Source organism: Stegodyphus dumicola, chromosome 9 (assembly GCF_044657685.1).
Source record: "Stegodyphus dumicola isolate Sdum_Otavi_A_Nest chromosome 9, ASM4465768v1".
NCBI classification, from domain to species: Eukaryota; Metazoa; Arthropoda; class Arachnida; order Araneae; family Eresidae; genus Stegodyphus; species Stegodyphus dumicola.
The window spans coordinates 95,756,213-95,783,600 of record NC_140776.1 but is presented as its reverse complement, the minus strand read 5'-3'; the positions used below and the strand labels follow the sequence as shown (position 1 = coordinate 95,783,600).

Sequence of the window (27,388 nt, the reverse complement as noted above, 5' to 3'; positions counted from 1 at the left end):
TGCGCAATCTTGTCATTACTTTTTCACTCGACTGCTGAGCTCCGAGAGACGAGGTCGGGTTTTGAGAGTCTTGGCTTGTCAAGGTAAATCACTATCTTAGATAAAGATTTTTTCGAGACTTTGAAAAGTGAAGGAGGCCTGGCGGATTGAATCGTATTGGCAAGAATGGTATTTTTTTCCTTGAGGATGCATTATCGTGCCAACGGAGCGAGTTAGCAGCAGATTAGGTTTTTCCAGATAGAGGAAACTAAATTTGAGCAAGCATGCGAGCTCTGTACAGATTCAAACTTAAGAGCATTTTTAAATAAAATAATGAAGAAGCACGAAGCACTTTCTAAAGATAATTGCCCTAATAATGAGACTAGATTAAAAGAAGGAATTAAGTGAGTATTGCTAGTATCAGTCTTTTGGAGGAGAAAAAATAGAAAAGGATTCTCAAACCCCAAACAATGGAGAAAGCTTTGGAGAGCTTAGTAAAGGCCCACGTTCAATTCACCACAATCCCCGGTGGTGGTGGTGGTGTGCAGTGTAAATATTTCGTATTCTTTCATATTTATCTTTCAAGTTGTGTTTAGTGTTATCGCACCATACTTGGTGATTTAGTATCATTTTGACAAAGCCTGAACTGTGCACCGTTTATGTACCTGTATATAGCCAAGTTAATGTGTTATTGTGAAAAGTGATTTTGTGCAACTACAACGGACTTTGAGTTTAGCAAAGCCATTGAACCGTGTATTTTAAAATTGCAAACGAACGTGGACATTGATTATGATCTCTGAATTACAGACCGGAATACTCCCATATTCAGTTCCCATTTTATACGTGACCTCATATGGGCTTCCCAGAAATAGCTTATTTTCGTTTAAGAGTTGTTTTACTTCAATTAAAAAAAATTCTTAAAAGGACAAAAGAAAGTGCTAATTATTTAAAATATTAGAATTTACAAGACAAATAGAATTAATTAGTTTTGCGTTTCATTATCAGAACCTCCTGCTTAGGGCATGGTCCAATCTAAATTTGAACTTTACGTCATGCGACTTTTACGATGTACTTGTTTCTCCTGCTCTATAAACGCTCACGTAGCTTGCTCTTTGTATGCAAGATACGATCCGCACCTACAATTATTTACAAAGGCAAGTTATTGCTTAAATGATCTTAATTCAGCATACTTTTAAGAATTTTGAACTGTTAAGAAAGATTGATTTTCCTGACTTGCCACCTGTGTTTTCTAAGTTTTTCGTTCCCAGAACGCGGTACACAAGACAGTGCGCCTTTGATTTAATTAAAAAATTGAAGCGAGAGCCCAGGGGACAAGATAATTACTGGTAATTACTTTTAAAAAGTAGACGCTAGATGCGAGACTGACGATCCAGATCCGCAATCCCGTATCCAAAGTGTCCGCTGAACTCTGTTTCGAAGCACTCGCACTTTGACTCAGCTGAGAGTCGAATGCAATGTAGATCTTTGTCTGGCGCTGATTTTGCTGTATCGAGCGGAACAATATCCGAAGAATTTTTCTTTGATGATGCGTGGACGTCCAACACATTGGCGTCCATTGCTAGTTCACCATTTATACACTTTGCATGAATACTAATAACGGTAGATCGTGAACAAACTACCAGTCGCAGTTTCGGAGATAGTCGTTCCGAGTCTTCAGGCCGTTACAATCTGCCCTCGATCAAATTCGCTTAGATAGCAGCCTTTCCCATCACTTGCAAAAGTATAAGAATGATTTCTTACCTTTTCCAGCAGCAGTTAAATACCACCCACACAAGTTCTTTGAAAAATGTGGGGATGGTCATAATATTTTGACTCGTCAGTGCACATTATGGTGAGAAATTACAAGAAATCCACTAAAAATAGCATTTTCGTCAACTAAATAGCAGATGAATCGCACTGGAAAATAAAATTCAATATATGTACTGAACATTTACAGGACAACGTCTTACGAAGTACTCACCTCAATGAGAACTTGCTGGGTGAAATAAGATTTACGGTGTTGAAACAAAAGTGCATTATCTGAAATGTTAATATTTGCGTTAGAATTAGTACAAAATGTAACATCAATACAACATTTAATGAATATTTTGATCATAGGAATAAACTTGAGTATAACGTTTTTAGGAATAGACTTTATAAACGGACCCTGAATTTAGCGGATAAATAAAGAAAAATATTTTCGCCATTCACAATAAACACATCAATTAAGAGTCGCGTAGCAACAGAAGAAAATATTGAGAAATGGGATAACACAATCGTAGTGTAATGAGAGGACGGCAAGTTGGTTAATTAAAACGCTAAGAAATTTACAGGACACAAGCGCATTTCGTATGCTGTTTAATCAGGAAAAGTATATAACAAATTCAATTAACATTAAGAATTCCATTTAGTTCTAACACAACGAAAGATCCATTTATAACTGAATTAAACTCTTAGTAAATTATTTGAAAACATTAAAATAATTTAAAGACCTGAAACCCACTTTGGACTGAAAAATCCCACAAATACAGGCACCCAGACGGTAGTGTTTAGGGGGAAGTCTGACTGCGATACCGAACGGTCCGGGTTCGAATCCCGGAGAAGGCATGGATGTAAAATTGTCCCTCTATACGAGGTAACGGTGACAGTCTGTTAGGTGCTTCCACAATAAAATGGCCACCACTTCTGACTTTAGAAGTAGCTATAGGCAAGCACCTGTCATTGGGAAAAGAAAATCCACAAATATCGAATTCCATTCTCCTACCACTACAAATATCGGCCGCTTCTTTCCTATGAATTAATTCTTTGCATTATGAACCTTCAAGCTGACCTGCCAACAACTCGAGGACACTTATTTGGAAATACAGATGACTGTATACAGAAACTATAGAAGAAACGTTATTGAAAACAACTCTTTATATTGTTCTACATTTCATTGTGAACTGCATTCAGATTCGAAGGTATACTTTTCGGCTACAGTCCTAGATTTGCAGAGTCTAGTGTCTACCTTTTCAAACTGCAGTATCTTCACAGAGAATAAAAACAATTTTGCACATACCTTACTCTTTCTATAAAAAAGGGTTAAAACGCACCATGAATAATCTTCGCGGTGGTTCAATTCCATTTCGACCAACACCGGTTGAACACTTTTATACTCTGCTATATAAACCATCACTTTGATTTCATCTGCCATTATGACAAAGTTAAAGCTAAGGTGCGTTTTTCTTGCCTTAAGCTTATCTTTTATAATATATTAACATTTAATGTTATGAAGTGCAACTTATTGTAAAACTTCCTTCATATTAAGATTCTATCGAATAGCATTTTCTTTTGATACTTATTATTGCAGATACTGATCTCTGCGAGGAGTTAATGACCACACGAAGTAAAAGAATATAACCGCGAAGACTCCTATGCTGGTGATCATCGAGATGAATCTTGATCAAAAGATTCATTTTATGCACTTTCTATAAATATCTACTGTACGTATTCCAATACAAATCATTTCAAGCTGTTGGAAGTAGTAGCTTTTCGATGATTAATAAAACAGACTTTTATAAATTTTAAAAGCAGTATACAATTAAGTGTTTGTGAACACATTTTGTTTGAATGTTTAGGTTAACAATGAAGTTGTTAGAAATCGATAATTAAATCGACGCCAGGGGTAAAATCTCAGTTTTTAATTTCTCTCCATGTATGGCAGTTTAAGCCGATCGTTTCCAAGTATACGCCGACGCAGAGAAACAATGCCAATACAGAAAATATTGAATTTTCTCTGCATTTCACGCACAGGAAACACCTGCGCTTAAGGGTTATACATCCTCTGATAAATGTTTCAGCATTTGCATGCAGCGGAGTTGGTACAATCATCTTCGGCAAGCAACACATGGTTATCAATGCACAGAGGCTTTATATACATACACACTTAAGCTTTTTACAGATACTTTAACTTTGTGCATATATAATTGAAAGAACCGAAAACATTTTACAGAAATTTAAAACGCTGATTGAAAATTGACACCGTCATGATAAATTGGGAAGGGGTTCTTCAGATAATTAATATTTTACCTAGGCTCAAGTATTAGAGTTTCAGAGCAAAATATATAACCATCAACTTCTATATCTCCAGCGTATGTAAATGAAATACTATATAAATTAGCTAATAAATGTGATAAATATTTCATACAAAAAGCATACCTAAATCTTTTAACAAAAAAAGCCTTCCAACATTCATATTTGAAATGAAATAACCTAATAAACATACACAACTGGCAATAAAAAGCATATAAATGATAATCGTAATTCCCATTATCCCAAAATTTAGAAGCTAAAAATATGTATATATACCTGCATATGATTGAAAGAAATGGTGCTAAGAAACACCAGCATTACTACTAAATATTGTAATCCATAATTATTGCATTTTTAATCATAATATTTAAAAACATTAAATTTTACATTAAGTGCAAATTGCAGTTCTGTTATTTTTCTCTTGGAATTTGTAGTATCTCTTGGTATGAATACAAATGTTGCAAGTTGTTTAATTATTACATTAGAAAACATTCAATTTTCATTGTTAATTTTTGTACATGCTTGTGATGGCAAAAAGAATTCAAGATAAGGAAAAACTTTGTTGTGTGCTATTTAATGAAGAGCAGATTTAAATGTGCAGTTCTTACTATTGTGTATATTATTCAAATCATTTCTGCGCAGTATCCAAGGGAAAGTACCCAAAGGAATTTGAAGAAAAAATAAAATGCCGTGAGAATCAGCCATTGTTTAAATTAAGTGTATATAAATATATTTACATATGATCGAAAGAAACGTTAAAAATCATCAGCATTGCTACTAATTATTGTAGTTTTAACAGCTTTTTATTTAAAAAACACTAAATGATTTTTTATTAATTGGAAATAGTAATTATGTTACTTTTTCTGGTAACTTTCAAACACTGCATAGTCCATGAGTTTAAAATATTGCCACATACACTAAATATGTCTACATACACTATTTTAAAATATTTAAATTTTTTTTAATATTTTAAAATAGTGTATGTTTGTTAGGTTCTCATTTCAAATATGAATTTTGGAAGACTTTTCGTTACAAGATTTAGGTACGTTTCTTGTATATTTTTTGTGACATTTATTAGCCAATTTATATAGCATTCATTCACATACGTTGGAGATATGGAAGTTGGTGGATATATATTTTGCTTTGAATCTCGAATAAATTAATATTTGAGCTTAGGTAAAATAATTAGCTTAAGAGCCCCTTCCCAATTTATCATGATAGTGGCAATTTTCAATTAGTTTAAATTTTTGTAAAATGTTCGTTTGTTCTTCGGTTCTTTCAATTATATTTATGCACAAAGTTAATTAAAATATCTGTAAAAAGCCTAAAGAGTGAAAATAATGTATATAAAGCCTCCTTTCAGCTATTTTAATTAACTAAGCAATATGATAAAGTTATATTTCCAACGAAAATTTGAAAATCCAGACGACTTTCCGACGATAACATTGGACGGGAAGCTCCACCATGTTTTTTTAATGTCATGGCCTTCTCCCTCTCGAAAGTCATGTTCAAACCCAGGATCGAACTGCTAATAATCAGAGACAGTAACCGCTTAAAACATCTGGTGAGGCCTGTATAAGATGGATGATAGCTAAATATTTTAATATGCTACTATTCAATAAACAGATCAGAAAATGTTTACTAGGCAATAAACAAAGTACTTGCGTACGTGAAATGAAAGTTAGGTACACGTGCGTAAATTGATAACCCTAGGCATTACACGGATTACCTGTGTATTTTTAACCATATTTCTCGCCAAACAAGCTACAACAAAATGCACCGCTGAAAATTTTGTAATTACTAGACTATTCTAAAAATTGGTACTGAAAGATATTGTACTGAAAGAGAAGGCATTTAGAATGCAACGAGTGATGTACTAGAAAGGAAGGGAATTCCCTTTATTCATCTCATACTGGCACGAATGATCATGTACCATGCACCCCTCCCCCCAAACAAAATTAAAATCTGAAACTTTCAGGTTTAAAGTCCAAAGGGGCTTTTAACGACTTGTGTATTACCTCCATTTATTAAATATGTTCTTCGCACTTAAAACATAAAATTCAGTTCAATAGCAATAACGCAAAATTTTAAAATGAGCGTATCTTTAGAATTTCCGATACACAGTGCCGCGCTTGAGATAAACTTAATTTCTTTAAATATAATACAGGGCGATAATATTTGGTGGCAACAATTTGAAAAGTGAATCGGACATTAAGAGTGAACCAAAGCAAAATACCAAAACGAAAATAACATTCAGGGCAAATTGCCCCCTTTAAACTAAAAAAAATGGGAGGTTTGTTCTATACCTCCCGTTTTACTGGACCAATTGATGAAATTCAACTTGAGTTCTTGTCTCGAAAGCGCGACTTAGGATATATATTAAATTTATATATAGCATAGTTCTAATATAAGTGTTTTGGCACAAAATCTGACTTTAAAGGAAATGAAATGCCAATTTTCCATATTCAGACCCTAAGACTTAAATTAGGACAAACTGCCAAGTTTTGTAAAAATCGCACAAGTAGTTTTTAAAAAATTAGCTCTCAAAATTTTAGCTTTCCCATGGTAATTGAATTTGGTATATATTTATTATCTTTATTAAACTTATTTGATTCTTCCTTCCACATTTCGAAATTTAGGTTCATTCCAAATAAAATTCGCTCTATTTTAAGATTCATTTTTAAAATTTGTATTTTTAAATAATTTTATAAATCTTTCGAAAAACTGAGTTATAATCAATAAAATTTTACCATCTCCTTAAAGTAGATGTATTACGAATCTACTGCAAAAAGATTAGTTTTTTTATTCAAAACTTCTTGAGATAAGTGAATTTATATAGTGGCACGTTTTGAAATCTGCCGTATTTGTTGAAAGCAATGATATCAAATGTGTTTTACGCACTTTGTTAAAATTACTTGAAAGTAGGAATGATGAGACTTTTCCCACTCATGCACAATGTAAGAAGGGAAAGGAAAATAGATTGCTATAATAAGTTCGCTAAGTGAATTACTGTAGCAAACTGAAAAAGTGCGCCAAGATAGATTTTTTTAAATTCCTGGTAAATTTAGCATCAAATTTTACAAAATTTCATATTAAGCATAATTTGGGTCTTGGAATCGAAATATGAGAAAAAGGTGCATGTCGTATCAGAAAAGTCCGATTTTGTATCAAAATACCTATTTTACAACAATGTTATATATAAATCATACACATCCCAAGTCCCGCTTCCAGACACGAAAAACGAGATTTGAATTTCGTCAGTCCGCCTAGTAAAACGCGAGATATAGAATTGTCCCCCTTTTTCGCGCGCGTACATAACGCAATGATACGCGTAATCCGTTTTGAATATTAAATGTTGCCATTAACTTCCATTATCATTAAAGTTTTACAATGTCTTGTTATATTACCTCATAATTTCTCTTCAGGCACGTGCGAAAATCGTGTCTGTAAATAAGAATTAAGAAAATCATTAAAGCAAGGTAGAAAATAATTCATGCATAGTACAAAACATTTTAAACTTTTAAAAGAAAGGAAATCAGCTTTGATTACGAAACAATTCTTACCCAAACAGATACCAATCATATGCAAATGAAAGGTAAAGCACCTCTATCGGGCTCAAAGATTGGTGGATTAAACCATCAGCCCAAAGCGACAGACGTAACAGTGTTATGAAGACGGGTGTTCGATCCACTCCGACCATGCAATGCACGAGGATCCCTTTTTCTGGATGGAATTGAGCAATTTATGAAATCAAGTTTATTGAAAGCTGAATTAAATGATTTAATTTTTAATTAAAATGGATAATCGATTTACAAAATTCAGAGCATTAGAATTCGTAAATACCTATTGAAGTGAAGGACATTTAAGACAAACTAACTAAAAATTTTAATTTCATTGAAGAATTATAATCATTCAATAGCATATTTCACTATGAATGCATATTTTCGTATTTTTAAGTTATACAAAATCCATTAAGCATCACAATGCAAGATTCGTGAATTACCGGAAAACTTTAATGTTACTTAGATTTTTCAGTCAGACTGAATAACTTGTATATTTAATTAAATGAAAAATATCAAATTATAGCCCGTTTTCCTGAGAAAACTTTGATATCAAATTAATTTTTATATTTAGACGAGATATTCTCAGGGAAAATATTTTAGCATACTTGCGTTTTACTTTCATTAAAAGCATTAATTTTGAAATATTTTCAAAAATGCAGAAGCTAGTGTCATTTAAATCTAGATATGAGTAATCACTTAGAAGCGCTACAAACTAAAGTATAATATTTTAATACTTACATTGCCTTTTAACAGAAAAATTACTTCCTTTTAATCTTTTGTTGCGAGTAATTTTTTCCGTAATCCACTAAATTTAAAACAAATTTTGATTTGATTTTTCTAACTGTGTAATATTTGGAGAATTTATAAGACACTTATTACACAGATTTCTTTACAAGAAATCACAGACACAGATAAGCAACCCAAGGGGGAGGGGAAGAACTATTGAAAAACTTACCTTTCAGTGTTACTATAAATGCATGAACGATACTTACTGTAAGTGATATAGGTTAATAGGGCCAGAAGATAATTTAGTGTGAAATCAAGAATATTCCACTTCTGAAAAGTAAAAATGCTAAAATTAATTTTTTGAGCACATTTTACCAGATTCTAGTTGCATACAGTTGTATTTTTGAATTTACGATAAACAAAAGAATTCTTTACCATATCGGTTATATAATAGAATGGCACAGTCAAACGTAAAATGATTACTTTAAACTTAAAAAATGCTCAGGAACGAGGCAAAAATAGGATTATGTTCAGTATGAACTGGAACATGTGCCGTTTGATTACAAGTAGCAAAACCTTTAAGCGCCATTTGTAATAGGAGGGATGCACTGCGGAAGGCTACGAGGAACTCGTGTCGGTACGAAAAAAAATCTCGCGTATCATGACTGTTATACGCCAATTAAGTTCAAATGAAGTGCAGGAAAAAAATGCGTTCATTTCCTCAAATTTTACTAGAGATATTTCTCATTTAAATTCAGTTCTAACTTCGCAGTAGGGCAAAAATACATAAAAACTCAATCTTCGTTAAAAATTACACTTGCTGCGGCAAAACGAGCAATTCAGCCAACCAACGGGTAGAAAGAAAAGATTTTCGTCACATAAAATATTATTAAGTTATTAAATATACAAGTTAAATATCATTAAGTTATCATTGGGTCCCACTGGGTAAAAAGACACTGCATTTGATGCGCTAGCTGGCTTAATGCTCTTCTAGCAAGAGGTTCAAATGTAAACAAATAACGGCCATGTTAGGCCCAGCACCATTTAAGCGTTTAAATTGTAATTCTACAACTACTGTATGCAGATCAATTAAAAGCATAAGAAACTTAACCGGAAAATGACAACATAATTCGGTAATTTGTAAAGCAAAAAATTCACAATTTACCGACATCTAAAAAAAAAACAGTTTACTGAACCAAGTAAGAGGGTGGGTATATATATATACGTGTTTAATATGGTCGACTGCAAAAAATGGGGGCGAGGAGCACAACTAGATGCTATAACAGTCCCATATACAAAATTACAACGTTCTAAGGCTAATCGTTCGAGTTATGCGAGATATGTTCGCACAGACGCCACAAAAAAATCACTTGAATCCATTTTACAATCTGTTTTCGAAACGTTCCTTTATTCTATTCGTATGTATAGATGTCGGGCAAAAAAGTCGTTCAAATGGATTGAAGAGCAGTCAAAATGGACATTTCCGTTGCACTATAAAACCCGAAATTTTTCACGATTCCATTTCCTTTACACCGGACAAAGTAAAACACCATGAAAACCTCATGCAGGCATTCCAATCTTAGTCGAATTATTAACGTTAAGTGTTCTCAACCATTGCCATTGATGGGAAGAATAAACGTGGAATTGAAAGACGAGATACGAGACTTGGATATCAACTCTTAATCATTTATAACTTGAAATCTTTAGCATTAGGTCATTCTTCCTGTCATAACGTGCATAATACAAGGAAGGTAGAAGATGAACATTAGTTTTGTTCGTTTTCCTTAAGCGGTTATTATTACCAACATACCAAATGCAACTATGTAAATGAGCAATTAAGTCTTCGGCATACTTCAATATTATACTTTGTACTATCGCTTCAAAATAGTATTTTGCTTGAATTGGGATATTTACAAGGACAGTAAAATGAGTTCTAGCGTTTTATTTTGTATAAAAATACATTTCTTTCAGACTATCCAAGATAGAGTTTTACAGATTTAGGTTTCATTTACACTCATGTCCATAAATTAAGGATAATGCAAAATGAGGCAAAGGAAGAGTTAGAAGCAAAACAAATTTGACTTATTTGTAAAGTTTATTAAACGAAAGGTAAAGAGCAGAAAAAGACGCTATATGATATTAAAAAAATCAGCGATTTTTCTCCCTGGAGCAAATTAACCCCCCCCCCATTTACAAAAAACCAATATTACATGGTTGGTATGCTTGTTAATACATTGCACGTCTCCCAGACGATGCAATACAGTCCGTACAACGCATAGGCATGCTGAGTATCAAATTATCGATCTGATCTTGGGGGATATTACACCACTCAAAAAGCAATGCTCTCTGAAGTTCCGGTAGACATGTAGGAGGAGGTTGACGGGCTGCAACTCGTCGGCCAAGCATGTTCCACACGTACTCTACTGGATTCAAGTCCGGCCAGAATGCTGTCATTCCATACGGGTGATATCCTCCGATTCAAGGCATTCGCTTACGATGTTTGCACCGTGAGGACGGGCGTTGTCAAATTGTGCGCCCATGACGCCCCGAAACAAACGTACATGTTGTTCCAGAATGAAGTCCCGATAGATTTGGCTTGTCATGGTTCCAATTTGAACATGCAGGTCAGTTCTGGAACCCAGAATAATTCCACCCCAAACGTGCACTCCTGCACCACCGTAACGGTGTCGTTCAATGTTTTCTTGGTGGTAACGGGTACCTGGAGCTCTCCATATGAAAGTCCGGCGAGAATCAGACTGCAAGCTAAACCTGGACTCGTCGGAAAACATCACACAAGCCCACTGTTGCGGTGTCCACAATGCATGCTCTCTACTCCAGGCGACAATGAGTTGCAGTAAGTGGAACGCATCTGACAGGTCTACGAGCATATAGACTAATCTGCCCTAAGCGTCTGTACACGGTCTGCCTTGAAATTGTCGCACCAGTGGCTGAAGAGAGCTGACGAGACAGGTCTGAGGCTGTGCTCCGCCTGTTTCTTTTGGCAGTAACTGCCAAATACCGGTCCTCATTCGGCGTTGTAACTCTGGGGCGACCTGTGCTGTAACGTCTACTCACATTACCATCATCTTGGAATCGTTGCCAAAGCCTGGAGATGACACTCTGGGCAATTCCAAGTTCGTTTGATACTTCCAGTTGGGTACGCCCACATTCCAGACGGCCGATAATTCTACCACGTAAAATATCATCCAAATGCGTCCTTTGTGTCATAACTATTCGGTTATTGCACTGAAATGCTTATAAAGCGCCTGCGAAAATTTTTACTTTGCCTGTATTTCTTATACATCACTCTTTTACACACTCGTAATTGTGATGTACCATCGGTGTCATCTGGTTACTTCCTGAAATTTTCATTGATTCTTGAAGATGTGTGTAGTGATATTACAGGTGATATATTTATTTTAAAGTCAGATTTCCGCGTGACTGACTTATCCTTAATTTATAGACATGAGTGTAAAATACTAGGTAAAGCAGATTTATTCAGCCTCGGCGGAATTCGAACTACGGATCTTCCACAGCTCGATGTATGAATTACTTGTAAAACGGCATAAAGAGCGGAAAATGGTGGCGATTCGTTAGAGTTACATGGTTCGTGCTCTTAACTCTTCAAATCTCTTATTGTTAATCGTTTTACCCTGGACTGGATTATTGTAATTTGGCACAAAACCTGTCTAGGTTATCTGCGCCAGACAAATGGTAACAATGCAATTAGTCATTTGTAAAAACTTCCAGCTTAGGTAAGAGACAGATTACAGTCTATGATAAGAGCTCATATCTTTAAAAAAGAAACAGGTTAAAATCTATTATAAAAGCCAATATCTTTTAAAAACAGAAACAGATTACGAAGATGTGCTTTTCCAATTAAATTTTTTAAGTCTAGTTCTGAACTATTAAAATGTTTTTGGCGAAAATAATTAAAACTCTGGCATTCCACCAAGATATGATGAACTGTCAGATCTGCTTTGCAGTTTGGGCAGCTGGGATTCTCTTCTCCCTTCAGAAGATACTCATGGGTCAGGCGACAATGGCCAATTCTCAGTTGAGTCAAGAGGACATCTTCCTTTCTATTAACAATACATGGCCAATATCCAATGGTGGGTTTTACATTTCTCAGCTTGTTATATACTTTGTCATCCCATTGCTTCTGCCATTTGCTGAGAATTTTGCTTTTGACAAACCCTTTGATGTCTGCTAGTGGAATCTGAAGATTGTACATTGTGGTTGCAGTTTCAGCTGCAATATCCGCCAATTCATTCCCCTTAATGGCAACATGTCCAGGGATCCACGAATAAAGAATCTGGTATCCCCGAATTTTTAAAGAATGATTCAACTTCAGGATTCCGATTGCAACTGGATGAGTACATTGAGCGTGATTTTTCAATGACATTAAGGTACTCGTGGAATCTGTAGATAATAAATTTTATGTACTGTTTTGAAAGGCAAGTCAAAGCCAGATGGATTGCAGTAAGCTCAGAAGTAAGCACAGAGCAAACTGTACTTCTACTATTGTTTTTTCTGTGACGAAAGCAGCGCCAACATGATCCTGGGATTTTGATCCGTCCGTATATAGAGGGATATATTTCCTATATTTGTTTCTATGTTGAAAAAAAATCTGCTTGTAGATGATTTCATTAGTTTGATTTATTCCAGTGTCGAAAAGTATCCAGAGAATGGATTCTCCTATCCTCCCAGGGAGGAATTCCAAAAAAATCCTCCATCTGTATATCTATATTAGATAAATTATACTCCTCCACCAGAGCACTCATCCGCAAGCCGAAAGATGGGACACATGATGGTCGTGCCTGATATAAACGGGAGTATTGGTCATTAAGCAATATTGACCGTGTAGAATTTTCGGTTTGTGATAAGACTTTGAAATAATGCTTAAGACAAAGATTTTCACGTCTTAACCGCAGGGAGGTCTCATTACTTTCCACATATAAGCTTTCCACTGGAGAAGTTCTAAAGGCACCAGTGCATATCCGAAGTGCATGGTGATGTATCGGATCAAGTTTGGCTAATACTGAAGGCCTTGCCGACCCATAAATGATTGATCCATGATCTAGTTTCGAACGAATGAGAGCTCTATATATAAGAAGCATTGAGCTTCGATCAGCACCCCAAGAAGTATTTGACAGTACTTTCAGAATATTCATAGTTTTTAAACATTTCTTTTTTAGATATGTAATATGGGGGAGGAACGTAAGCTTATGGTCAAATATCATTTCTAGGAATTTTATTTCCTTTTCTACAGGAATCAGCACATCTTGCAGATAAAGTTCGGGGTCAGGATGAAGAATTTTCTTTCGACAGAAATTTACAGTCTTTTGAGTAGAGAATCTAAAACCATTTTCCTGTGACCATTTAACAATTCTATTGAGAGATGTCTGCAATTTACATTCGATGTCTTTCAGGTCTTCTCCCTGGCAACTGACTTGCAGGTCATCGACATAGAGCATACCCTGGACTGCTAGAGGCAGTTGTTTTAAAACAGAATTAATTTTTATACTAAATAATGTAACACTTAATACACTTCCTTGCCGAACGCCCTCTTCTTGATGGAACATGTCAGAAAGTGTATCGCCTATCTTCACATGAAACTTCCGATCCTGTAGGACATGTTTGATGAATATCGGCATGTTTCCTCGTAAACCATTGTTATATAGGTCACGAAGGATACCGTATCTCCAGGTGGTATCATAGGCTCTCTATATCAGAGAAAATGGAAACAATGATTTCTTCTAACGAACGCTCTACGGATACCTGTTTCTAAGAGTAGGATATTATTGATAGTTGCTCTTCCTTTTCTAAAACCGCTCTGATAAGAGGAGATACAGTTATTTGTCTCTAAATAAACCAGACGAGTGTTGACCATCTTTTCAAAGAGTTTGCAGAGGCAGCTAGTAAGGGCGATGGGACGGTAATTCGACGGATTAGTAGGGTCTTTTCCTGGTTTAACAATGGGGATGACAAAAGCTATTTTCCAGTCATTTGGAAAGACTTGTTCCTTCCATACTCTATTAAAGAGAAAGAGGATGGTTGCCAATGACTTGGAAGGAAGATGTTTCAGCATAGGATAGGCAATATCATCTGGACCAGGACATGAATTTTTTGTCTGCAGCAGAGCTCTTTTCAGTTCAAGCACAGTAAAATCCTGATTATATGGTTCAGTATCGGGAGATTTGAAATTAGTTGTTTTTCAATGCATTTTTTTGCGGAAAGAAATTCAAGAGGGTAGTTACTACTGTGTGAGACGGCTGAGAAACTGTCCAATAGCGTTGGCAATTTCTTCCCTACTAGTAACTGTTTCACCACTTGTCTTTAAAATGGAAAGTGTGTGCTCTTTGTAGATACCGGACACTTTCCGGACTCTCCCACACCTTCTTTACCCGAAGTTGAAGAGCTAATCGAAGACACATACGAGATCCAAGAATTCTGACTTTTCCTTCGCACCTGCCGAGCTTTTGCTTTAGCCCTTTTGAATATTACGAGATTTGATTCTGAAGGATATCGCCGAAAAATGCTCCAAGCTTTTCTTTGTTTTCTGATGACGTCCTGGCATTCAGGATTCCACCAGGGCTTTGGGTATTTTGGCTGTTTACCCAACGTTTTTGGTATACATATATCAGCTGCTTGAATAATTTTATCTGTAATGATCTTCACAGCCTGATCAATGTGCACATTCTTTACTATTTCTTCAGTGAAAAGAGCATAATGTGTGAAAGAGTCCCAGTCGGCTTTGTCCAACAAAAAGCGTGGTGTTCTAGGTATAAACACACTCCTATTTCCTGTAATGCTTATGATAATAGGAAAATGATCGCTATTATATAGATAATTCTCGACATTAAAAAAACAAAAAGGCAAAAGCTGTGGAGAAACAATAGCAAGGTCAATGGAATGGAAGGTCCTTGTTGGCTGATGAAAATAAGTGCTTTTTGTGTTGTTAAGGATACAGAGACAGTGGTCGTGGAGTAGCTGTTCAATTTGCTTTCCTCGTGGGTTGGTGTCTTTACTACCCCACAAGGGATTGTGTCCATTGAAATCACCGACTAGAATAAACGGAGCTGGTAATTGGGCAATTAGATCCTCTACATCTCTTAAGTTAATGTTCTCATTAGGCGGGATGTAAATACTGCAGACAGTAGTCAGTGTTCGAATGATCAACTGTACTGCAACTGCTTGGAGAGGAGTATCCAAAGGGAGAGCACTCGAAGGGCAATTAATTGAGGTGAGTAGACAGACACCACCACTTGCGCGTTCACTGAATGTCTTGTCCTTTCTTGTCATCGAGTTCCTACGTAGCTTTGCAAAATTACCAGGTTTGAGGAATGTCTCTTGTATCGCTATACAAATAGGTCGATATTTATTAATAAGTTGCTTAATGCCATCAATACCCTGATAGAAGCCCGGCAGTTCCACGAAATGAGAGTAGCCATTAGGAATGTTTATTGCTTCGATGCTGTTTCTTTGTTTTGTGAGGTAGAACATTTTTCGAGAGATCTCCGCCTCCATCTGTTTCCATCTCAGATTCGATAAAGTCTGAAAAGGTCCCTTCAATAGAGCTTCGGCTTGAGCTTCTCTTTTCTGAGCTTTTGATTTTCTTTTTTTGAACTCTGTTTCTTGTGTTTTTATTTCTCGACTTTCTATTATCTGTTTGGGAGGAGGTAGAAGAAAGACTTTTTCCTTGTCATTTGTTTTTGGTTCAGGTATCTTCTTCTGTGTGCTATGCGATGTTTGTGTACTTATTGACCGATATGATTTAGTGGCTTGTGCATAGGAGACATTTGCTTTTGACTGACCCGTGCTAAAAAGTTTCTTAGCTTCAGGATAGGAGATTTTTCTTGTAGTCTTAATATGCTGTATTTCTTTCTCTTCTTTCCACTTAGGGCAGTTTCGTGAGTATGCTGGATGATTGCCATGACAGTTTGCACATTTTGGATCAGCTACACAATCCTGACTTTCGTGACCTCCTGCAGAACAGCGAGCACATGCCAGGCTTCCCCGGCATGCGGCCTTCGCATGGCCAAATCGTTGACACTTGAAGCAGCGCAGTGGGTTCGGCACGTAAGGTCTGATGGGGCAATTTAGGTAACCTGCCTTAATGGCTTTCGGTAGCTCTGGAGAGGAGAAAGACAGAATAAGATGTTTTGTGTTGACGAGTTGCCCGTCTCTACGGACTTTTATTCGGCGGACGCCACATACATTTTGCTCGGCGAGTTCTTTTGAAAGTTCATCCTCAGAGAGTGATATCAAGTCTATTTCCGAAATGACACCTCTTGACGTGTTCAAAGACTTATGTGGGGATACAGTAATAGAATGTTCCCCCATTTTTGTCATTTTTTGGAGAGAGGAAGATTGTGCATCAGATGTAGTCTCGATGAGCAGAGATCCTGAACGGAGCTTTTTATGTGTTTTGGCTCGCCTACTGAGGCCGCAATATGCTTATGGATGAAGAATGGTGATAGATTTTCTAGCTCACCAGTGATAACTAAGAACTTTGGATATTTGTTTGTGTTAATTAAGGTCGAAGTACAAATTCTTTTAGCAGCTCCAGAATTTTTCGTATCCATATGGTTAGGAGAAGAAGTTAAAGTATTCATATTGAAAAGAGAGAAGGTTTCGGGCCCGACCGCCCCACCCACCCACCATGGAACCCAACAAGGGAACACAGATCCCTGTGTTAGGGCTAGCCGGGCCTATACGCAAACTGAAGCCCCCACAGTAGGGTTTCCCAAAAGCGGAGACTTCCGAGAGCTTATCCCCTAGCCACTGGCCAATAGGAGAAGTGGCCAGCCGATTGACACTAGCGGGGACAGCTAAGTGCCTCCCGTTTTAAGTAGAAGCAGAGGCCAAAGCAGTGTGTTGGGGATAGTACCTCGCCCCTCAACTGCCAGGATCCTCCTTTCCCACCCTACGGGTCACCATGCATGGCAAACGCATAGGCGGTATTCTCACCATGGTGAGACAGAAACCAAGAGTAGTAGCTGCATCTCACAGTGAGCCCCAACCTCCAGTAGAGGAAACCACAAGGGAGAAAAATAGAGAGGGCTAGACAAGAGGAGAGGAAAGAGGAGGAAAGGTCACTGGGGCCACGGGAGTGTGATACCCGATCACCAAGACGGCAATCCTCTGAGGGTTCTTCACCTGCTATGCTTTAGCTGGGCATGTTGGAACAGCCTTCACGCCTAGGGTAGCCCTACCAGGAGCTATGCTCCCGACGTACTTCGCCCGTTCCGCCCAGTGACAACCCCCCGCCACGTTGAGGCAGCATAGCAGGACTTTGGGGGGGGGGCGTTTTACCCTGGACTTTACAGCTTCTGAGGACTGGGCTAGCGTTCACTCTGATTTAAACACTAAATGAAAGGGAAAAAGAATTTTCGAAATATTTGTCACTTTACTTTAAAAATTGACGTTGTCGTATTTCAAGATAACAATGAATTGTTATGAAATAAAAAATTCGCTTTTGTTGCATTTGATATATTTTATCTAAGGAGTAAATACAAAGTTTACGGGCGGAACGTCATTTGACAATGCTTCATACTTATGCTAAGCACGTGACTCAGCGTGTTTTCGGATTTAGTGTGAACCTTAACTTACTCCATTAAAAGGCTGAAATAGAATGGATAAAAAAGGTTACATGGAAAAACCCTATGTGGGCCATAAAATATGGCTAAAACTAGCTCTATTATAAGACTAGAAGATATCGCAAGCTTAAATTTAAAATTCATATCTCAAGTTACGCTGAACAACACAGTTTACGATTATCATTACCAGTTACATACAGTAAACAGAATTGCTTTTCATTCAGTAGCTGATGAGAAAACCTACCAATTACACATTTACATTCGTTTATGCAGCCTTAAAGTATTAGTCTCTTTACTCAGGTGCAACTTTAAAATGGATCGACATTATTCCAACAATATAAACTTCCGGATACCCGGTAGCTTGGTCCATAATGAAACGTGCTAAGCTGCTAGGTCCTCCAACATTGTTAAGGACATGCAAAAAGCTAAATATTAAGTTACAGAATTCTCTTATTTTCCCGCATTAATACTAATTACAAAAATCTGAAAAATCAAGAGGGGGGAATTATGCAAATAATTTTCGAAGGACGAGTGGATTGAATCAGCTTCGTTGATGAATGCATACGTTTTGGAATAATAATTCTTTAGTTTTTACTTAACATTTTATTTTTACTATAGCGACACTCGGGTGCTATTACCAAAGCGTATTCTCAGTCATTTGAATCTTGCTCATTCTTTCTCATATTAGTTGTCTACCACATTTTACCCCTAAAATCCTCCATATAGAAGATGAATGCACAGCTAATTCGCGAAATAGACACTGAATTCATATTTAGTCCTCTACGAATGGTCGATTCTTATATTACGTTAGCATAAGCTCAATAGTTACAAAGAAAAGTTCCGACGTGACCTTAGAAAGAAGTTCATGAAGGTCCGTCATTGTTAGAAATGACTAAAGCAATCGACACGTGGACTGATTATTTTAATACCTAGCGAAGTCAGTTCTCTGAATGCGTTGAACAAGATGAAAATTTTTAGAATTCAGAACCTGGCGCTAAAATGCTAGACTTCGAAATATACGAGGAAATACGGTATGTAAAGTTTGACTTATAAGAACTCAATATGGTATTTGTTTAAGCTGACTTCTGCAGTAAGTATATCTGCACTCTTTTAAATGCTAATCATTGTTTTATAAGCATTTATCGAGAAAGTCCGAAGCCATGTGTCGTCTCATATCAGCATTAGCCAGGGCATAGAACAAATCATTGGATAAATCTGCATTACACCAGTAAGAGGAAACTGGGAAGAACAACTCAGTCCTTACACAGAATTCGATCAAGTATTCTAGAATTGAAGTGGCACCCTCTAACAACTATACTATCCAAGCCGAAATTTTTCCAAAATAGAGAAATAATTTTATATATTTTGATGATTAGGATAATCCTAGAATAAAAAGTTAAATGTGAATAAACAGCAAAACCGTTTATATGAAATTTAAGAATTTACCTCATAATCTTCAATATCCTTGTCAAAAAGGGTCTTATGATCAATATCAGGCAGACTCACTTTAAAGGTACCTAGTATCTGAAAGTGATTATTTTATTAAACAATGAACTAGGAAAAACTAGTTAAAACACACACCCGTTTATCAGATGCAATTTAAAACACTAATAACTGAAAAAGAGTTAGCAAACGAAAAAGACTGAATTTCATGTTATGCTAAATTAGAGTTGCTAAGAAACTAGCTACAAAATACCAAATAGGAAAGGCAGTGGTGAGAAGATATTGATACGATTTAAGTTTAGAACCGATTAAAACTACCTCACGTTTCTTTTAACGCATTTTAAATTCTTTGCATTCCTACTGATTTTTCTTGCATTTTGGAATGCTTAATAAGCGTGGCGAAATTGTTTCGTGCAAATAGGATTAGAATTACTTGACGAAATTTTGGTGCTTTATTATTTGTACCCTATTTCAGAGTACACACGGAATAACAACCAACTTGCCATACACGTATTCAAATATACCTGAATTAACCGTATTTGAGAGACAAAGGTAAAAAGTGCTTTTATAGTTCATGTCGCCAGTTAACTTGTTCTTGTTCAGGCTGTTAATCAAAAGTATCGAAATTTTCTGTTGGCATTATGAAGGAGGTAAAGAAATAGGTTTTATATTCAAACATTTCAAATATTACCTGCTACTGGAAATATTATGCATCACGAAAATTCATTCAGCATTTCGATTGAAGATATTCAGCGCGTGGATTAACTAGCTCCTCGCAAAGTTTTCACTTACGTACAAGTAAACCTTACAAGTTCTCACATGCAAGAATCTTGCAAATTAAATGGCTCAAAAATTGAATTACTTTCTATCCCATTCTAAGCTGAGATTGTTTGATACTTGAAGAAGGAAATCGCAACATTTCAAAAAGAGGAAAATAGGAGTTTTTGCATCTCTAATTCGAATTTTTTGAAGTATAACATATTGACGGTTATTCGTGAAGTTGCCTTTTCAATAATAAATGATTAAGTATTACCTTCTTTCCTATACAATTAGTATCCCTTATCAGTTTGATAATATTAAAGAACAAGTAATTTAATTTTCTTGAATGCCAATGCAGTTTGACGAAATTTTTATAAACATTCTAATATAGTGCTCGTATGATATTGCAGCCATTAGACCGTACCACATTGTTGTAACTAAATTATGTTGGTTACTGTAGTCTCAAGTTGCATTTTTCTTACTGTCAGTATGTTTAATAAGCTCGTTTATGTGATCAACAAAAAATGAGCAAATTGAAAGCAACTCGAATCTTCGCGTTTTTTCCCTTCATATGCAGAGAAATGGTGTCAAAAACTGCCATCGATTAGCTTTGACTTATTTATAAGGAAAGATGGTATTAAAAAATACTAGTTTTAACAGCAACAGGTAAATGGATTGGTATATTGCTTCAATGGAATTATATTCAATTATAGTGACACTTCAAACCGTCTTTTTCCCTTTATATTTTGAAGGAGAAAATTTTTGGTGGAATTAGAGAAGTTGGATGTTTGTGTATAAAATATGAAAATTAATAATCGATTCTTGGATTATGTTATATCAATAGTACAGAAAAGCTACGTTATCATCCCGAAAATGCAAATAATTGCAGTGTCGCGAGATTGAAGCTGAAGAAAAATTTAATACATTTGGGCTACTAAGAATTTTTAGTAGAAGGTTAAAAATATGTTTACTGTTTTGTTCCGCCTTTTTCTTTATTACATACTCAATGACATTTAGCAACTTTCACTAGAATTAAATCATCTGATATCAGTATAATTTTCACTAAAGATGCTGTGTAATTTATCGGACCAAGTTTCATAAACTCTTGAGCGCATTCCGGAAATATTTCCATGATGAGTTATCCGCCAATACTTCCACTGAAGGTTAATAAACATTGAAGCGAGTCTAAAATTCTATTCTGAATTTTTTTGAACCCCGAAGGTTTCATCAAATCTGTTCATATTCAAAATATTGACTAAGATTCTACAATTCAGTTAGTCGAGTAATAATTTCTAATAGTAGGAAAGCTAAAAATAACGGTGTAATTGTTCAAAAGCATCTCCCAGTTTCGGGATTAGATAAACGGGCTTCTGAATATCCACTTACAAGTTGGTTCGAAAAGGACCCGGTTAGTTATTTAAACTTCTTAAATAATTTGTTAGTCACACTTTAGATAAGACGAATAAGTAGCGAGGATAATTAAGCTTCGCCATAAATCTGCAGAAAATCTCTGAACAGTCCATATTTATACAATTTTCGAGTCAAAGGCATCTTAAGAACACTTTGTATCAAACGTTATTTTGTACATTTAACATGAATTGCTACATACCGCCTTCCAATAGTAAACCATTTTTTCAGGCTTCCGAAAACGATGATATTCCTCGAAGAACTCCAAACCTGCAAGAGAAATGAAGCTATTCTTTGAAAGGATTCATAGCAAGGACTCGAAACGTTTACTTAAAATGACTGATGATGTCCATTACAGCAAACGCTGCTTAATATGTTTAAAATGTTTTTTAAAAATACAAATTTTTCCAAAGTTCTTTTTGTAAAAGCAGTCGCAAGGATAAAAGTTTAACGTGTCCAAACATCAAAGAAAAACTGTACATTTTTAAAAATAAACGTTTTTAGAAAAAAATCCCGTTTAAGAGATGTTAAGCTCCCTCTGTTAAATAAATTCGTATTTAATCGATTTATTAAAACACGAAATTTATTTTAAGTTCTTAAAATAGTTAAGTGCCTACGTTTCATGACGATGCTAAAATTGAATGTGTAGAATAAAATCCCGCTTTCCTATAGCCCATTATGCCTCAAAAATGACGCGATTTCGTCACAAAACATGAAAGAAAAACATTCTAATTCGAATTTCGAAAAAATCGCTTCGAGGTGCACTGACTCGTCTAGATGCACCTATGTACCAAATTTCGTAGTCGTGGGTCTATTAGCTTACGCGCAGCGCGAACGAAAGCACACACAGACTGTATTATATGTAGAGATGAAAGTATAAACTCAATTCAAAATAACAACCGTGAAATTTAGGTTTTTGATTCATAGTCTGTTTCAGATGCTATAAAAGCTATATAGAATTACAATACGCAACAATGTCGCAACAGAACGTTTTAAATTGTGCTCACAAAGTGGAAATGAAAAAAGCTTTTAGCTATGTGGAATGAGGAATACATTTCATCTTGTAATGCGGAAGTCACCAAAAAGTTCCTTCTATTTACCATAGACTGAATTCAGAGTCTTTCCTCTCGTTAAATTTTAAAGTGTCTCAGTTTTTATCTGGTCACGGTAAATTTGCAAGTTATCTGTTTCATTTTAATCTACGATCAAACAATTTATGTGAATGTTCAAAAAGAGTTCCTCAGGATGTGGAACATTTGATTTTCTCGTGCCCTACATTTGATGGTTCTAGATTATGCTTACAGAACGATTTGAAAATGTTCGGAGTGACTTGACCAGTGAACTTCTCTGCTTTTGTTCGCTTTATTTATGCATGTAATTTTTAATGTTTATTTATACATCTAACCTTTAATGTTCTAGTTAACTTACTTCTGTAAGCCCCGTGTTGTACATATGTGGTGCACGGGGAGTCTATGTTCTCAAAGGAAAAAAAGTGGAAACTTGCCATGAACACAAAATTCTCTCAAAACAGATTAAATTATAAGTATCTGTGGCAACTCAAACTTTCTGGTTACTAATTCTTAAAGCTACTATATTATTTAGTGGACTAAAAAATCGGAAGTAATTGCTTTTAAAATAAATTATTGCCATTCGTACAACAGTAAGATATCTGAAGATCTTAAGGGTTCCAAGGTGTAGAAGCCAACTTAAGCAACAACTAAGTCAAAATAATTATACAGATTGAAGAAAGATAATGCCAAGCGAGTCTCTGAATGCACATCAACAGCATATCATACACAAGCCGAAACTCCACACTGGATGGCATACATACATTATCGAAAATGCTTGAGAAAACGTTGAACTGTCAAGAACTCTGGTATATACAAAAGCAAAGAAAAACAAAATATACTGCGCCTTCTGCTCAGGTCATAATATCCAAGAATGATGCACAAGAAATCCAATCTGCATCGACTGTTCAGATTTTAATTATTGGGCAGGATATTATTTCCCAACCAGATTATGTCACTTTGTTTCAAATTACAGAAGTTAAATGGAACGCTGCAGAAGAGACGGTATTAAGGCACTAGTCCTATCCGCTGTATTCAAGTTAATTTATAACTTTCAGGAGTAGCAACTACACAATTGTGTATACAATTAAACAAATTGCAAATTTCATGTAATTCAGGAATCCTACTCTAAAGGAGGTCAAATTGCTAGTTTCCCGTTTCTTGGCAATAAATATATTGCATACCAAGTAATGAACATGCACCAACAACCGCGATCATCTGCTGCAATCCTTCCTGGTTAACTATTACTATCACTGGAAGACTGACGCCTCTTATTGTGAGTTAATTCTTCTGAATTCCTTCTCAGTTCCGTATACTTCTCACTTAAGGATGATATCATGACTAACGCTAGTAGATGGACTCCATACAAAATATCTTTCCATTCCACAAATCCTTGGTGCGGTCTAATGCACACAACGCCTTCTGGGTCTACAGCGATACAAATTCGAAAGGACAAGGAATAGGAGATTATATAGGAGCAAACGAGTTTCTTCTGCAAAATACAATAAATGCATCTCCAACATTTGATAATAGCTATAGTAAAGTTTGTCAGACTTAATCCACCAGTAACGGCATAATGAGATTTAGGACACATCGTTTCAGATAACGGGAACTGATCAGACCACAAATATATTCATTGCAACATCTGCAGATATTTCAAGAAAAATTCTGTCGATAAAAACTTTCTAAAAATAAACTAAACTACTTATCAGATAGATCACTGTCAGCACAGAAGAATTACAGATTAACAATTGTAACTACCCAAACAACCTGGAAACATACAGAAAACATTACAATCCAATTTTGCTCAAATACTTAAAAGAATATCTAAGTAAAAGGCATTAATAGCGGGGAGAAAGAAATATGGCAACAAAATGCAAAATGGCACAGCATTGCCGAGACCGCGTGTCACTACAGACGACAAAAGCAAATATCAATTTTTTATTTTTTTCTTCAAAACAGAAAGATATGAAAGGAATATCATAGCTACAAAAACAAGCAGTTGCAGAAATTCCTGCAGCGTTAATTCAAATCCTTATGGCATTTTTCATAATATAAATACACAAGTATAGCAGTTAACACAAATTTACCTACAACAGTCAGCCATCGAAAATATTCCAAGTCTGGCATACAATACAGTCAGCATCCTTCTTAATACTGTTTTTCGAGAAAATAATCCAGCTAATAACAGAGCAAAAGGCTGCTCAGCAGATATGACTCATGGCGAATGAAGCCGAGATTAAAGAAATTCAACATGTTTTCTGGAATCTTTCACGGGAAAAGACTCCGAGTCCTGAGAGTTTGAACTACCCAAACCCAAGATAAAAAATAGTGTTTTATATGCAAATGTAAAACACACCCTTCCGTCGTTTTAACAATATTTCAATCAACCACTCAAATGAAAGCTTTTCCGAAAATGTTTCAAAATAGGCAAAGTGGTAGTCTTTGTTAAACAGAACAGCGACTCTGAAGATCCTCTATATTTAAGACGAATCTACTTACTATGTGCACCGGGAAAAATGTACGAAAAGCTCCTTATCCTTAGGGTCCACCTTTAACCTTCAGTAATAATATTAGCTGAAGAGAATAGGGTTTCAGAACTGGCTTTTGCACAACATACGCCTTGACACATGAAAAACAAGTACAAGGATATAAAAAAGCAAATTTCCGTACAGCATTCATATCCAAAGATGTTAAAAGCGTCAATGACACCGTCTGGCTGCCGGCTGTAAGAGGGCCCTCAAGGCAGCTCAGTGTCATCCCAGTTCTGACCAACAGAACTTAATGGCGTAACATAATGATATAACCTCCAAAACTCAGGAAACAGGTTGTCCGCAAATTTCCTGTGAGATGCCTCTGCTATGGAATTTAACCATCCTCAAAGCAAACTGAACAGATAAATAACACCAAGACAGCAAAAATAACACCAAGACAAATCCACCAAGACGCCCTTGTATTAAACTGCTCGATAAAAATATTAAAATATCAAAACTAAAATATCTTTGTCTTACGTGGGATGCAGGAATTAACCTGGATTCCCCACATTCAAGCTGTTCAACTCAGAAAGGTCGCAATAGCTTTTAAAATAAGTCAGTTCGAAGGAGCCAAATGTGGCCAAAGTTCACATATTCAAAACGATAATGCCGCAGCAATTGATAAGTAGCAGCAGTACGGGAACATCCAACGGAAAGAAGGAAAATCGGAAACCTTTAATACTCCAACGTCTTCCACCGTGAACATGTAAAAGCATAACGAACAACTGTCACGAACGCAAAAATAGTTCAACTAAGACGACACTACTTTCAACAAAAACACGTACAGTCCAATAGAGTACGAACGAATCTTGTGTTGGAGTAAAAGGATAAGGCATGCACATTGTAACAATATGCAAAAAGCATCTATTATAGTCACAGAAGGCTCCAAAACTAACAATCGGCAACTATTGTACGGTTAGAAGAGAAATGGAAAGGACATCTCGAAGAACAGAATCGTGTTTCTCAAGCTAAAACATTAGCAATTACAGCCATCCAATAAAATAACATTAGGACATGGAATTATCTACACGGATAGCATATCTGCTTTACTCGCAAAATTCAATCACAAGCATGTTTCCCCTTAAAAGTAAATATCCAACATCTTTTAAGACATAATAAACTATATACAGCTTAAGTGGGTCTTACAGGTAACGAAATAGCGGACAAACTAAAGAAGCGAAAGCTAAATACCCCGGCACCTTCCTCTCACCTAATAATTCTACATAACAAGGCTGTGACAAATAGACATGACAAATAGAATGGGATTTAGGAGAAACTGGCAAATGGATATACAGTTTCTTTTCAAGTCAGCAGAGACATCTCTCACAATTATGGGCACGGCCCCTTTCAAACCTATTTTTATCACTTTTACATCTCGGATATAAGTACATATGTCTGCGGTTTAGAAGGCTCATCTGACCATTAGGCCTTTTACTGTATTAGGCCTTTTACTGTGTTACAAAGCTGCGACAAAATTACTTCAACCGACCTGCAGTACGGACTCCTACGAGATTTTTCATAATGAATTTCTTATCAATTAAACACATTTGCAATATAATTAACACCATTTCAGCTATGGAGCAACATATTTATCAAACAGAATGAAGATGCTAATGAAGTTCAGATGTGACAATTGCAATAGAACAAGCGCTAAAGAACTAACCAAAGAAATTTAAGTCGAATTCTAAAAACATAAAAACTACATTAAAGTATTGAATAAAGTAATTAAAATCTTACCTCAAGTTATAATTATGACGTGCATTTTAAAACTTAATTTTAAATTTTTAGATACAATTTAGTTTCTAAATGGTAGAAGTGAAAGTTAGGTTCGCATTGAAAACTTTAAATAGATTTGTATTTTAGTTCAAGCAATTATTTTTTAAATCCAAATTAAAATTTTTGGAAGTTATCGTACGTTTAATATTTAGATATAGTTTGTTGTAGTTATGTTTTAAGCACATTGTACATATATTGTGTACTATATACATAGTATTGTCATACGTATAATATCGGACATTAAACTATTGTATAAGAGCAGAAGCTCTGCCACCTCTATACTTATGTATGAATCTTTAATATACTCCCGATAGGCAATATTTAGAAATATTATTAGAGGTGTAATCTCCAGATAAGTTGAAGATGTGGCTAAATACCTACTTATCCCTGTTAGCCATCCGGTATCAATCTTCCGTCACCTGTTCATCACCCAGACAAGATAGTGGTTTTTTAGTGTCCGT

General features: G+C 35.8%; 1 protein-coding gene across 4 annotated transcripts in view; it reads right to left on the bottom strand.

Moving 5' to 3' along the window:
* Positions 1-27,388, bottom strand: part of LOC146995422 (phosphatidylinositol-3,5-bisphosphate 3-phosphatase MTMR14-like) — a 49,957-nt gene that overhangs the window by 4,822 nt on the left and 17,747 nt on the right. For all 4 annotated transcript variants that reach the window (XM_085823788.1, XM_085823789.1, XM_085823790.1 and 1 more), the window contains 6 exons: positions 21,753-21,820; positions 19,388-19,465; positions 8,606-8,669; positions 7,614-7,773; positions 7,458-7,494; positions 1,961-2,019 (listed from right to left, as the gene is read on the bottom strand). In XM_085823788.1, coding sequence (XP_085679914.1) covers positions 1,961-2,019; positions 7,458-7,494; positions 7,614-7,773; positions 8,606-8,669; positions 19,388-19,465; positions 21,753-21,820 — 466 coding nt within the window. The remainder of the gene's footprint in view (positions 1-1,960; positions 2,020-7,457; positions 7,495-7,613; positions 7,774-8,605; positions 8,670-19,387; positions 19,466-21,752; positions 21,821-27,388) is intronic.